Source organism: Carcharhinus amblyrhynchos, chromosome 29 (assembly GCF_965287045.1).
Source record: "Carcharhinus amblyrhynchos chromosome 29, sCarAmb.v2.hapA, whole genome shotgun sequence".
Lineage (NCBI taxonomy): Eukaryota > Metazoa > Chordata > Chondrichthyes > Carcharhiniformes > Carcharhinidae > Carcharhinus > Carcharhinus amblyrhynchos.
The window spans coordinates 28,822,675-28,838,279 of record NC_137352.1 but is presented as its reverse complement, the minus strand read 5'-3'; the positions used below and the strand labels follow the sequence as shown (position 1 = coordinate 28,838,279).

Below are 15,605 nucleotides of genomic sequence, written 5' to 3'. Positions count from 1 at the left end.
CTAGTCCCTCTGACACTAAGGGATAATTTGACATGGCCAATCCACCTAACCTGCACATCTTTGGACTGTGGTAGGAAACCAGAGCACCCAGAGGAAACCCACGCAGACACAGGAAGAATGTGCAAACTCTACACAGATGGTGACCCAAGCTGGGAATCGAACCTGGGTCCCCAGCACTGTGAGGCAGTGGTGCTAAGCACTGTGCCACCGTGCCACCCCAACATGATTCACATGATTGACATGATTGATATTATGACTGACACAAGTAGGCTTACATTACCAGCTTAGAAACCTGCATGAAAATAGTGTAATATTCTTAAATAGGAATAATGTGAGAATGCATTAGGAAAGCAATAGTCCTTCCTCAGGTAACATAAATTGTATTAGAACGATAGAATCCCGACAGTGCAGAAGGAGGCTGTTTGGCCTATTGAGTCTTGAGTCTGCAAAGACTGTCCAAAAGAGCATCTTACCAAGAAACCACACCCACCCCTCCTCCCGCCCCACCACCACCCCCACCACCACCACCACAGTTAGGGCTGCTCTTCAAATTGTGCTTGTCTTCTGAGGTACACAGTCATTGGTGTGTTAAAAAATATTTTGACATGATGAAATGTTTACTGAGAAGCTAACTAGTGGCCAGTAACAAAAATAGTAAATGGTTCAGTATCAGTTTATGAAAATCTTCTTAAATCTGATTACTCCAGGGAGATGATTCGAATGATGCCCATAAATCTTTTTTACTGAATAATACCCATCTGCAGCTGTTTTAATAAAACTATTAGGTGGTTATTCTGAAATGCAGTAAGGAATGTTTTAATGTTGAGATGAAAAAATAATTATTTTTGCGTTATGCTCCTTATTCATGGAATCTCTACAGTGCAGAAGGAGGCCATTTGGCCCATCGAGTCTGCACCGACCACAATCCCACCCAGGCCCTATCCCCATAACCCCATGTATTTAATCTAATGAGCCCCCCTGTCAGTAAGAGGCAATTTAGCATGGCCAATGTGCCACTCCGCTACTGAGAGAGTGCTGCACTGTCTGAGGGCCAGTCTTTTGGCTGAGATGAGTGTGTCTGGTGTGCATCTCCCTGATACAGGGCATGGGTAGGATTGTGATCAGTGTATAACAATGGACTGAATGGCCTCCTTCTACACTGTAGGGATTCTTTGATTCTGTGACACTACGGGGCAACTTATCATGGACAATCTGCCTAACCCTCACATCTTTGGACTGTGGGAGGAAGCCCACACAGACACAGGGAGAATGATGATTATTTCCTTTGGGTTTTCTGGTCATGTGAGGGGAGATTAAGTCAGTTAGGATCGTATTCATTGATGTTTGGAAGAATTGAGAGGAGCTTTCATAGGAATTTATAAAATTTGAACAGAATTAGACAAGGTAAAGTCAGAAAGAATGTGCCCAATGTTGGGGGAGTCCAGAACTAGGGGTCATAGTTTAAGAAGAAAGGGTAAACCATTTAGAACTGATGTGAGGAGAAATTTTTTCACCCATAGGGTGGTGAATGTGTGGAATTCACTACCACAGATTGGAGTTGAGGCCAAAATGTTGTCATTTCAGGAAGAAATTAGATATAACTCTTGGAGTGAAAGGGATTTGGGGGGAAGGGGGACAGTATATTGAATTTGATGATCAGCCATGATCAAAATAAATAGTGGAGCAGGCTGGAAGGGCCAAATGACCTACTCATGGCCTTACGAATCTGGTGGAATTCTTTGAGGAGGTGACAAAAACGGTTGACGATGGGAGAGCCGTTGATGTCATCTATATGGATTTCAGTAAGGCGTTTGACAAAGTCCCTCATGGTAGGCTGGTAGAAAAGGTTAAGGCGCATGGGATACGAGGTCAGGTAGCTAGGTGGATCGAGAACTGGCTGGGCAATAGGAGACAGAGGGTAGTTGTGGAGGGGACTTTGTCCGGCTGGAGGCCAGTGACCAGTGGTGTGCCGCAGGGCTCAGTACTGGGACCTCCTCTTTGTAGTCTACATAAATGACTTGGAAGAGAGCGTAGGTGGTGTGATCAGCAAGTTTGCTGATGACACCAAGATGGCAGGGTTGGTGGGTACCGAAGTGGATTGTGAGGTGATACAACAGGATATAGATAGGTTGGTGCATTGGGCAGATAGGTGGCAGATGGAATTTAATCCTGACAAATGCGAGGTGATGCATTTTGGAAGGAATAATGTAGCGAGGAGCTATGTGATTAAAGGTAGACAAATTAGGAGTATAGAAACACAGAGGGACCTGGGAGTGCAGGTTCACAAATCCATGAAGGTTGCGACACAAGTGGAGAATGTTGTCAGGAAGGCTTATGGAATGCTAGCCTTTATAGGAAGGGGTATAGAGTTTAAAAGCTGCCATCTAATGCTTCAGTTGTATAGAACGTTGGTTAGACCGCATTTGGAGTACTGCGTCCAGTTCTGGTCACCTTACTACCGGAAGGACGTGGAGGCTCTGGAAAGGGTGCAGAGGAGGTTTACCAGGATGTTGCCTGGCATGGAGGGGCTGGGTTACGAGGAAAGGTTGGAGAAACTGGGACTGTTCTCCTTGGAAAGACGGAGATTGAGGGGGGACATGATAGAGGTATATAAGATACTGAAGGGAATAGACAGAGTCAATAGTGAGAGACTGCTCCCTAGATTGGTTACAAATACAAGAGGACATGATTTAAGGGTGAGGGGGGTGAGGTATAATTTGGATATGAGAGGAAGGTTCTTTACGCAGAGAGTTGTGGGGGTATGGAACGCGCTACCGAGTGGGGTGGTGGAGGCGGGAACGTTGGACTCGTTTAAGGTTCAGTTAGATAGGCACATGAGTGAAACGAGGATGGAGGGTTATGGTAGGGGTATTAAATAAGGGTTAGAACCTCGGGAGACACCGGAAAGGCAGGCTTGTGATTAACGTTTTTGTCTTTTTATTCCGCAGGTGGAGGTCCACCTCGTTGTCAAACGAGGGGCATGCACACGGTGGGTCGTGCGTGGGCTGCTCTCGGAGGTTCCAGGAGTGGCCTAGTACTTCGTGTCGGTGTGTGTGCTTGATCCTGGACCGGTAGATGGGCGCCGCAACAGCTCGGTGACTAGCACTGCTAGCTGTGCAGATACATGGATTTGGGCCTGTGTCTGTGGGAGTTTGTGCATTCTCCCTGTGGATGCGTGGGTTTCCTCCGGGCGCTCCGGTTTCCTCCCACACCCCAAAGATGTGCCCTTAGGCTGATTGGTTTTACCAAATTGACACTATTCTCACCTGAATCTGGCTAAGTCAGGGGTTCTATTTGTAGATACGCAGGGTAGAATAGGTGTAGGGTGATGCGGCGGCGCGGGCTTGTTGGGCCGAAGGGCCTGTTTCCCGTGCTGGGTTGTTCTTTGTTCTTTGTACTCCTGCTTCTAGTTTCTGTGTTTCTATAATGTGGCCTTTCCTCAAACGAGAGGAGTTGAACAGCTACTTGTTTTGTGAAATATCTAACATCAATTAGCCTGGCGTCATTGACTCGCCTTCAATTGGAGGATGGCGTCTACTCGGGTCTGTGGGTTTCTGCCATGGCTCCTGTGACTCAACAGGCCAATTCTTGACACTCAGATCACCAGGCACATGGATGTCTCACAACGTAGTGGGGCTCAGAGCACGGGATTCACTTCATTTCCTTTTCAATTCACTTCATTTCTCTGCTGCTGCTCTGCCTCATTGTTAATCTGTTGTGCCTCAGTGTGAGGCAGCTTGATGGGCAAGTTGTCACCATATTTAATGATTGATAACCGGTTCCTCCCAATGTCAATGCTGCCATGTTTCAATGGGAGCTTCCATGTGTCTTTGAAGCATTTTCTTTGTCCTTCCTTGGTAGTCGGGAAGGTGGCTTTATAGGAATTTTGCCTGAACGGATTTGGCTTCAAGAACAGCATATAATTGGTGGACTTCCCATTGAAGTCTCAACTCCAGGTTAAAGTTTATTTGGCAGCACAAGCCACAAGCTTTCAGAGGTCTTAAGTCTTGAGACTTGATTACCTGTAAAGACTTGCATTCCAACCCATTATTTTGTAAGCTGAGTTTTTGTCTTTATATACCCTGTTTGTGAACAGAATTCCCACTCACCTGATGAAGGGGCAGCATTTCGAAAATTTGTGGCTTGCATTACCAAATAAACCTGTTGGACTTTAACCTGGTGTTGTGAGATTTCTTACTGTGTTCACCCCGGTCCAACACTGGCATCTCCACATCATGGCCTCCCATTGAAGCCAGAGGATCTAGCGGGAGCATTGCTGATGGGCTTTCTCTAGTGCTTTTGTGTGTTGCTGGTGCACGGTCCATGTCTCACTGCAGTACCAGTGTTTCATCTTCACAATTGCCTTGTACACTAGGACTTTTGTCAACTTGTGGAGGTGTTTGTTGTCAAATATCTGGTGCTATAGTTTGTAGAAGACTGAGCTGACATTACCTGATCCAGTGTTGGATCTCCTCATGAATGGTGATCTTTTTGAGAGAGATGGCTGCTAAGGTATGCAAAGTGCTCAACATATTCCAGAGTGTCATCTTCAACATAGGTGGAATATTTGGCCTGTAACTAAGTTTGAGAATGCATCTGTTTAAGAACATTTTATGCAAGAAACACCTGAGGAGTCTATTTAAAAGAATAGATCATATTAGCATCTAAACATTATAGCAAGCTCTGGACTGCTGATGAACGATGCCATAGGAGATTCCCAACATGTTCAAATTTTAGATCAATACAATAGTACCCAATGTGTCAGCTTATTTTTAACTATTTATTGGTTACAGATCCACAAGGAGATATGTTGAGTTTTATTATATGAGTGTTTAGATTGTACTGTGGGGCAGCAGTGCCATCTGCATTGATAACCATGTTAAATATTCTTGGATCATTTTTGATAGTGGCCTTGCTTTCAATGTTATTAGGTTCACATCCACCACTTTATGGATAGTGATCTATATAACAGTATTTGCAGGAAGTTTCCAGTTTAGCTTCAAAGTTTTTTTTTAATGTCTTAGATTAGGTGAAATTTGCCTATAAATTTTGAAACACGCCGAGAAACTAGTTTTGAAGGAAGCAACATTAAAATGCACGCGGAGACTTGATAGCGAAGATGTTCTCAGAATTTTTTTTGCTGGAAAGAATTACAGCTCAAATATCAAACAATATAGATTCCTTTATGAAAATAATCTTTTCTAATCCAAGCAGCAATCAAAGTAAAAACATGCCTTCCATCCCTTGATGACAGTAATATTCATACTGCGTTTTAATCCTTCCTGATTTGAACAAATGGGAGTTGTTTCCTTCCCTCTAACCCGCGAGGAGACCCAGCCACAATCTGCCGAAATACTTCACGGGTTTTTGCCAGACCAAGAATGCAATTTCTCTTGTGCTAACCGGGAAATTCCCATGCTAAATGTTCATTTTTTTGCACCTGGTGTCAGCATTAACCATGGCCAAGGGAGCCAAAACATAAATCAATCCTGGGCTAAGAGTACTAATTCCAGCACATCCACATGAGTTTGGGGAGTCAGAATCCAACTTGTACTGAACACAATTTTTTCCTTCACTCTCTTGAGATGTGGGCGCTGCTGGCAAGTCCAACATTTGTCACCCATCCCTAGTTTCCCGTGAACTGAGTGGCTTGTCTATTGTTTAAACGCCTGTTTGCTAACTCAGAATTTATTGGTAAGCCCCACTTCTGAATTTAATTTTTCAGCAACACAGAAGGTGCATTATGGAATTGTGGGCAACAACAGTTTGCATTGACATAGCACCAATGATCCTGCAAAGACCAATGAAGCAAAAGATCTATTGGATTCTTCCAGCACATGTTGGAGAACTCTAGAGGTGCAAGTCAACTTGTTGGTTCACTCCAATGGCATTTACTGCTCCCCACTAATGGGGAAGAAGTGCCCAACCCCCTAGAACAGAGGCCATTGAGGCCCACCCAGGAGTCGGGGGCAAGAGGGTTGCCCCATGGACAGTGCCAGCCTGGCACTGCCCACCAGGCACCTTAGAACTGCTGGCAAGGGTGAGGGGGGTGGGGGGGGGGGGGGGGGAGTTGTCAGGAGAGCTGCTGCACATGCGCCGATCTCCATGTTGACAAATCAGCACATGTGCAAGGCCATTTCAGCTATATGCTACTGGCTTGTCAAGCAGGAGTAGGCCCTGCCTCCTACTTATCAGAGTGAATCCTGCTGAGGCACTCTGCAATGCATAGGGTGTCAGAGATTTGCTCTGGGAAGTACACTTAAAAAAAAACTGACAGGAATTACTTCCGTTTTCCTGAATGCTGAGAACTTAAAATTTTTTGGGAGAATCCCAGATGTGGACTCTATAAAATATTGATTTGTTTCATTTTTTGTGGTAAATCTGTCTTATGAATTCATGATATTGTTTCTAGTGGGCGGCTACTGCTTCACAGCTTCAGGGTCCTGGGTTCGATTCTCGGCTTGGGTCACTGTCTGTGTGGAGTTTGCACATTCTCCTTGTGTCTGTGTGGGTTTTCTCCAGGTGCTCTGGTTTCCTCCCACAGTTCAAAGATGGGCGGGTTAGGTTGATTGGCCATGCTAAGAAATTGGCCCTTAGTGTCCAGGGTAGCGAAGGTTAGAGGGATTAGTGGGTATAATATGTAGGGATATGGGGACGGGGCCTGGGTGGGATTGCGTTCGGTGCAGACTCGATGGGCCAAAGGGCCTCTTTCTGCACTGTAGGGTTCTATGACTCTAGTCTAATTTAACCCTATCATTTGATCATTGGAGCTAGCTCTACAAATGTATTTCTTGCAAAGTGCCCTGTACAAAAATAGCATGCTCTTAAAGCAAGGTGAATAGCTGAGCTGTAACATAGGAGAGATACAGAAATAAATTGGGAAGTAATGATTAGACAAAAGCTTTAGGTTTAATATCTTGTAGAGTTCAGTTAAGAAGACTTGTGTTTATTGTGTGTTTTTCATAGCAGCAGGATGTTTCGCCTTGTTGGCCATTTTGGAACAAGAGGCTTTGGCTTTAGGCAAAATGGCAGCAAATTTAATTCACAAATGAGGAGGAATTATTTCACTTAAAGGGTCATGAATCCTTGGGATTCGCTACCCCAGTGTGCAGTGAACGCGGGAACACAAATTTATAGTGGAGGTTTTTAATAGGTTTTTAATTAATATTGGGATGAAGGGTTATGGGGAGCAGGCAAGAAGGTGGCAGTGAGGCTAACATGAGATTAGGCATGATATTTTATGGCGGATCAGGCTTAAGGGGCTGAATTGCCTACATCTACTCCTAGTTCTTAGGTTCCAAGGTGCTTTTTATCCAATGAAATGTATGAAGTGTGATCACTGTTGCTATGTAGGAAATGTGTAGCCATGTTTTGCACAGCAAGATTCCACAGACCAAATGAGTTAATTGTTATTATATTGCTGTTTTGTGTATGAGGGAGAAATATTGGCTCGCACATTTTGTGTGTCTCTGTGGGAATGGCGGAGATGCCACTATTCATTGTGATTTGCAAACAGAGTTCAGGCAGAAGGATACCCAAAGAGAACGGCAGCTATTTGGCCACAAAATTAACTACAACAGCACTGACAAACCGAGACATAAGGGAAGTTGTGATGGAAGGTGCAAATTGCCCTGTACTGCTCATCTGTTGAACCAGTCTGATACTGGCCTCTGGAACTGCAGCTGAAAGCTGACCACTTCTGTTTGTGAAATAAATAATGCAGCACTGCAATTCATTGCACTGGTCTTTCTGATCTCTGCTTGAATACGCTGGGATAATGTTGTTGGAGAGACCCTACTAATTTCAGTGGAAGTTGCCTAATTAACTGTATTTAATTGCACACTGTTTGCCAATCGACGCATTATGCAATTAAGTGGAATTATCCTGGCACGAAGAGAAAATGTTTCGTTGCAAGTAGCGAGAAGGCAAACCCTGCTGTGGCTTTTGCTTTCTTCTTGATGAGTTGTTCTGTTTAAAATGTCCCCTCAATCGCCAAGTAGGGATGTGTTTTGATCTGATGCTTAATAATTCATTTATGAGCAGCAATTTCAAATGTCTCATTTTGTATTCAGCAGGGTAAGAGTTTGAGGGAGGTTAGTTACTGAAATCAAACACTGACTACTTTTAGCAACAACCACCATCTTTAAGTGTCCCCATTTCTGGTATAACACAATTTATTTGCAAAGTAATCTCCCTCTGCACTGCCCAATTAAAGAGTTTCAAGTAGGAACAGCACAGCTTGGGTACAGAGTTTTGGTCCACCAGAAGGAATTCTTCAATTGTAGGTAATAAAACAAAACAAGGCTTACTCCAATAAATCAAAGAAAAAAGGTTTACTAAAGAAACTTTATTACTCCAATAATTGAGGCCTCACCCTGGGCCATTTCAAGCTCCCAGCAGCTTCTTATTTCTACTGAATCAGCTGGTCAACTGACCACCTCATCATTTTGTCATTGGTTACATAGTTTACTGGGTCAACTGACCCTTACCATTGGTCACACGACAATAGATCCAATGTTATCATTCTAACACAGAGCAGAGCTCCCTCTGCACTGTCACATGAAGCACTCAAAGGTTTGTTGTAAGCATGAGTTAGGTACAGAGTAGCATTTCCATAGATGCATTTTGAATTTATCCTACTTGTAGCCAAGACTTGAAATTCTATTGTTCTGTACAACCTAAAACACAATCGCTGTTAAAATGCTGGAATGCAGTTCCAAAGAATATGGTTGAAATCTCGCCCAAATGCTCATTTTCTTTATTCGTTCAGGGGATGGGGCATTGCTAGCTGGGTCAACATTTATTATCCATCCCTAATTGCCTTTGAACTGAGGCCATTGCAGAGGGCAGCTAAGAGTCAATGATATTGCTGTGGGCCTGGAGTTGCATGTAGGCCAGATCACGTAAGGACAGCAGATTTCCTTCCTGAAAGGACATTAGTGAACCAGATTGTTATTTTTGCAACAGTCAACTTTTAAGCACAGACTTTTTACATTGAATTCAAGCTTCACCATCTGCCATGGTGGGATTTGAACCTGGGTCCCCAGGGTGTTACCCTGAATCATTGGATTACTGGTCATAACACTAATATGCTACCACCTTTTCATGTGTGAGCTTGACAGTGATAATCTATTATTGTCCCATACATTAGTATACAAAGTATTGTTTCTTTTGCACTATATAGACAAAGCATACTGTACATGGGTAAGGAAAGGAGAGAGTGCAGAATCTAGTGTTATAGTCATAGCATGTAGAGGAAGATTATTTGACTCCTAAAGTGCACCTGCTGAGCTGCTTTCCTATTCTAGGCTCTTATTCGCATCGGTATATTTTCCAACTGATACAGTTGTTTCATGATCAGGGTCAGACCTTGGCAAGAATGTCTTTTCCTCATTGGGCTGAAGCTGCAGTTGTAATACCTTAGCTGGTATATGCTAATTCAGCATCAGTTAGCCTTTGGTGATCTTTCCCAGGTGAGAAAGGGTGCAAGGATTTTTCCCCAATCCTTAGTTGATGATAACCGGGTTTTTTTTAATTTATAAGGATGAATGTGTCAATTCCATGCATGTACTTGACTGTTTATATGCTGATTACGAAGAATTCAGACTGCCAGGTTTCCTAACCAGTCAGAGATCAGGTTTTATAATGTTAAAAGCCAACCCACTGGTGTAGGTTACATTTTATAATGCTAAAATCCTCTACATGGTCCACTGATCAAACACTATCACCATAAGTAAAGCATGTGGTTAGATACAGAGTTAAGCTCCCTCTACACTGTTCCCATCAAACAGTCCCAGGACAGGTACAGCACTGGTTAGATACAGAGTCAAGCTTCCTCTACACTATCCCTATCAAACACTATCAGCATAGGTAAAACACGGGGTTAGATATAGAGTGAAACTCCCTCTACGCTGTCCCTATCAAACACTCCCAGGGACAGGTACAGCACGGAGTTAGATATAGAGTAAAGCTCACTCTACACTGTCCCCATCAAACAGGTACAGCACGGGGTTAGATACAGAGTAAATCGCCCTCCACATTGTCCCCCATCAAACAGTCCCAAGAGATGTAAACACAGGGTTTGATAGAGTAAAGCCCCCTCTACACTGTCCCCCATCGAACACTCCCAGGACAGGTACAGCACGGGGTTAAATACAGAATAAAGCTAGGTATAGAAGTTAGAAACATTAGAAAATGTAAACACTCCCCTAATTGCTGCAACTTTGCAAGTGCATACATGCATTTGCAACATGCAAGTTACAGTTGAGGAGGTTAACTTCTGGTCAAATGAAGATTCATCAGGAGAACACAAAATATATAAAGAGCTCACTTGAGTCCTTTCCTATGTCACTCTGAGGCAGTTGTTGGTCCTTGGTTTCTCCTGAAATACTGCTGTGCGAGTTGGGATTTTTTGGTTTGCTGATCACAACCGGATATAAGTGAACCACAGAATCCAGTTCAGTTCAAAGAAAGACAGGCAAGTGGACTTTTTGCTCCCTTTAGATGTTCCATCTCAAACTGCTCCAAAGCAAGAAGGAGGTTCGTAATTTTTAAAAAATCAAAATAGTGATCGTGTAACCTCGCTTTCCAGGCAATCAAATATTCCAACGTAAGTATTTGATAAGTTCATGTCCAGACAAACCTTGCCTATTGGGTTATGGCCCAGGTGATTACTTTTTAATCTCCAAGCTATCACTTCTGATTAGCTCGTTAAGAACATATCAGCAGCACTATGGTGGCCATTATCTCTGTAGACTCTCTGTGCAGAGTTTGCACATTCCCCCTGTGTCTACATGGGTTTCCTCTGGGTTCTCCGGTTTCCTCCCACAGTGCTGGTTAGGTGCACTGGCTATACTAAATTCTCCCCCAGTGTATCTGAACAGGCGTCGGAGTGTTTGGGTACACTGAGGGAGAATTTAGCATGGCCAAATTCTCCATGTGACTAGTGGATTTTCACAGTAACCTCATTGCAGTGTTAATGTAAGCCTACTTGTGACACTAATAAATAAACTTAAAACTTAAATTACTCTTCTTCTCCAGCCTGATGGAAATGGAATGTAGCTGTTATAATGATGAAAATGATGGTAGCCATTTTATGCTTCAGTCCATCTTTGAAATAATTTTTGCTATCAGCAAGTATAAAATTCCACAGCAGGATTGTGTGGACTTCTCTTATTTGTTTCCAATCCACAATTTGATACTTCAAGAAACTTGACCAATTTGCAGTTGCATACATGTCAGATGACCTCTGGCAGCCATCTTACGCCAGTGTCTTTGTTTTAACAATTGAAACAACTGCTTTGAAAGGTTATATGAATTGGTTAGATGATTTTGAAACACAATGGCATCTCCGTCAATGCCCATGCCTCTTTTGCATACTAACTGAACATACCATTCCGAGTTTAATACTTCTGTTGCCTGTTACAGGTGTAGGATCATCAAAATTAACATTGAAGATGCCCAAAAGACAGATTGTCGCTGTTGGCCATACCGTTGTCCTGACCAGTCGGATCTCTCAAAACATAACACCTATCTCTATTTCTTGGTTCAGAGAGAATGTTGGGCAGGTAAGCAGCCATCAGTAATTAGGACCAAACTTTCATGCAAGTGCAGAGACTCTCTTAACCTTTTTAAAATGGAGGTTGGGACCCAGATCGTGAAGCCCCACAGCCGTTTCTGATAGGGCCATTCTGGATAGTCGGAGAGAGGGGGCAGAGGACACTAATGTAAATTACGAATCGACTGGGTCATTTCGACTCAGCAAGTAGGACAAACTGATTTAATTTTCACTCCAGGAATGGTTTCAATACACAGAGTGTTCTAGGACTTTATGGAAAAGATGTAAATGTTTTTTTGAAAAGTAGATACAATGTTTAGAACTGTCAAGTTATTCAAATCCCCTGCTCTCTAAAATTTTAATAATAAAAATGCCTGCCTGCATCTCTGAAAGCAAAAACAAAATTCTGTTCCAGCAGTTTCATTAGGTGTTCGTTGACTTAACACCAATTGCTATCATTATAGTATTATTACTGCTTAACTGATTTCCACAACCTATCATTATCACAGTGAGGGCCTACAAGTTCTTGGTTGATTGCTCAGAGATTATTAAAGGATTGGCTGTATTTTACGCTGCTTCATCCATACAATTTTTTTTAAAGAATTAGGTGCTTGGGAGGACTTCAGTATACTGAATGGTCTTTCATGGTTAGGACTGTTTTTAGATAATGAATTCTGTAACAGGTATTTAGAACTAATTTATTTCATACTGTCATTAGCATGAAGGGTATAAGGGCAAAGGGGGGGGCATGAGTTGGCACAAAGTTAACATTGGAGGTACAAGGGACCATGGAGATTCGTGAGGGATGGTTGAGGGCATGGTTTCATATTAGTGGCATGGGTGGGTGAGAGGCTGTAAGGGGTGAGAGCTGGAGGGGGCTAATATCTAACAAAACAACTGGGGCAAAGTTCCAGGGAACCAAGCTTGGTTTGACACTTGGCAGCGCTTGTGGCCGCACTGAATAGACACCCAGGAGTTGAGGGCCTGACTCCATTCTGTAACTCTCTCACAACCCAGCCCATCACCACTACCAGCGGTTCCCCACCCCGCCACCCCCCTGCAGTGTGTCAGGCTCGGAAATTCTCTGACTGGAGAATGAAAGCTCACCTTTGGTGTTTATGCTAATGTGACTTGATTCCATTTGAATTTGAATCTGTTTGAAATTATTGAGTGATAAAGTGTTCAATTCGAGAAGTTTTTAAACTCTGTGTCAGCCACCAATAGCAAAACCAAGTAGAGGCTAAAGGCAAAACGGAATGGGAAATTTGAGGTCAAGTTTTACCAAACCGTCCATGTATTTATTGCCTTGTAGCCCATGTGGAACGGTAATACAATCTGATCGTGTCTTCTTGATTTGGAAGAGAAACATGTCCTGGAAACATGATTGGAGGGAGCATCAGTTGGTAGTGTAAGGAGTTTCCCATCTGAACTCCTTCATGCAGGTGGCACAGTGGTTAGCACTGCTGCTTCACAGCGCCAGGGACCTGGGTTCAATTCTGGCCTCAGGTCACTGTCTGTGTGGAGTTTACACATTCTCCCTGTGTCTGCGTGGGTTTCCTCCGGGTGCTCTGGTTTTCTCTTGCAGTCCAAAGATGTGCAGGTTAGGTTGATTGGCCATGCTAAATTGCCCCTTAGAGTCAGGGGGATTATCAGGCTAAATATGTGGGGTTAGGGGAATAGGGCTTGGGTGGGATTGTGGTCGGTGCAGACTCAATGGGCCAAATGGCATCCTACTGCACTGTAGGGATTCTATAATTATGCTGGCAAAAGTTGTAGTGCACAGCAAGACTCCATTTTAAGGGAAAGCTGTGGAAGTGGAATTACTAGGGAGCAAGAGAGCAGGTCTGAAGATACATCTTTGGGAGCATGAAGAAATGCACTCGAATGACATTTGTGCTAAGTCAAAGATGTGCAATCTGAGAAATAAATAAGCAATGCTGCCAGCTTCCCTGTGTTGTGACTTCAGATAGAATCAGAGTAGGTGAATTGTGCTACATTTTCTCAGCCCGAGAGACAGAAATTCTTTCCTTCAGTCATTTACCTGCTTTTGGGGCATCTGCAATGTAGGCCTGACTGTGCTGGATTTTACTCTTGGGGCAGGATGTTATTGGAAGGTGGGGCATCCCACTTCACCCAGCGAGGAACACATCTCTGCTGCAGTCAGCAGCCCTGCAGGCATTTAATACTCCATAGTGTTAATTGGCTGAAGGCAGACGTTCTGCCTCTCCATCAGGAGGATGCCCCACCTCAAAGATCTACCAATAGTTCCAGCAGTACTAATGGGCGAACCTGGTGCTACACTGGAAGCACGTGGACACAGTTACATGCTGGGTCCTGCAGCAGGGACAATCAGGGAGACCGCATAGAGGGGAGGGGATGCCAGAGGCTGGGGGGTGGGGAATGTGGGGGAGTGGTAGTGATATTGGTTGGGGGGTTGCTGGGGGAAGGCACCTGAGCATGCCGACCTTGGGAAGAGAGCCCAATCAGGAAAAGGAGTCCCATGAGGGAGGCACTTGCTCAGCACTTCTGGCCCGAGATCCAAACAGGGTCAACTGCTGGACTTCCTCCCCCTGTCCCTGACCTGCTGACCCCAAAATTGCTGCAGGGCCGAAAGAAGCCCTCAAGTGTTCATTAATTAGGGGCCTCCATAGGGGTGAGGCAGAATGTGTAGAAATCTAGGCCTCACTCACATCCCCCTCCACCCAAGTCAAGGGTGGCAGAGAGGGCTTTGGGAAATTTTATAGCTCTTGTGCTTTTTCCTCACTTGTGCTTGAAAATTGGGCATTCCTGGGGCAATGACACAAGAATTGGCTCCTCAAATTCTGTCTAAAATTACAGAGCTAAATGTTGGAAAATTATCAGCAACTCTTCACCAATAGCCTAAAGGATCAGGGTCAAATCCAGATGAGCACCAGTTTCTCACCTATTGAATACTTACACAAAAGAATTTATTGATATTGTTTTACTTTATTACATCAGTCCATAATATGCTCTTAACTTGCCTTGCTAAAGATTAATTTTTTTGTTTCTTTGCACCCCAAGGTATTATTGTATACCAATCATAAAGTTATTCTACATGAGAAGTACCAAAACCGTGTGGGCTTAATGCATTCAACACCACGCAATGACTTCTCCATGTACATCAACAACACCAATTTGTCGGATTCGGTTCACTACACTTGCTCAGTAGCCATTTTTACTTCCCATTCTGATGAAATAGTCTCCGCAACAACGAAACTGGACGTGCTGAGTATGTATTATGATGCAGTCATTCATTCAAAGAACAGTGATCAGGATGAGTGAACTATTTATAATGTTGGGTGATCATGTACTAAATGTGGGGCCAAGGACTTAATTTAGCTTCTTCAGTAATTTCCTTTTGTGTGGGGAAGATAGGTTCGTATTCAGTGTACCCAAAATTTCTTGGGTAATTTTTGGAGTCCATTCCAGCAGTCCATTCCATTCCTTTAAGAGGCTGGTTAAGCCACTAAACATCGAGTACAAGGAGGGAGTGTGCATGTAGCCCACAATCCACCCTTTTGTCCACAAACTTTACACCTGAGGTTCTATAATCTACATAAGACCTTGAGTAGCATATTTATATAACTTCTGGCTATTTGAGTGGGATGCATTGTGAGCTGTCTGCTTAGGACCATGGGAGCTGGAGTAGGCCATTTGGCCCCTTGAGCAATATCACTCAATTAATTTATGGCTGACCTTCCACCTCCATGCCATTTTCCCACATTACCCTTCTATTCCTTGATGTCTTTATTATCTAGAAATCTATCAGTCTCTGACTTGAACATAGTGATGGAATCTCCACAGCCCTTGATTAGAGAATTCCAAAGACTTATAACCCATTGAGTGAAGACATTCATCTCAGTCCAAAATTGGCCTACCCATTATTCCGAAACTCTCTCCCTAGACTCAGCAGCCAGGGGAAATATCCTGACTCCATCCCATTCTTCCAGTTTCTGTGACTCCATCATTTAAGGTCACATTCAAAAATGGTGCCTCTGGCATGTCTGCCTTTTTCCTTAACTAAGAT

The 15,605-nt window shown here is 43.6% G+C and overlaps 1 protein-coding gene across 1 annotated transcript in view; it reads left to right on the top strand.

Annotated features, from left to right (window-relative positions):
- LOC145359862 (endothelial cell-selective adhesion molecule-like) overlaps positions 1 to 15,605 on the top strand; it is a 119,501-nt gene that overhangs the window by 82,224 nt on the left and 21,672 nt on the right. Inside the window, exons 2-3 of the mRNA XM_080214687.1 lie at positions 11,428 to 11,567; positions 14,600 to 14,807. Coding sequence (XP_080070813.1) covers positions 11,428 to 11,567; positions 14,600 to 14,807 — 348 coding nt within the window. The remainder of the gene's footprint in view (positions 1 to 11,427; positions 11,568 to 14,599; positions 14,808 to 15,605) is intronic.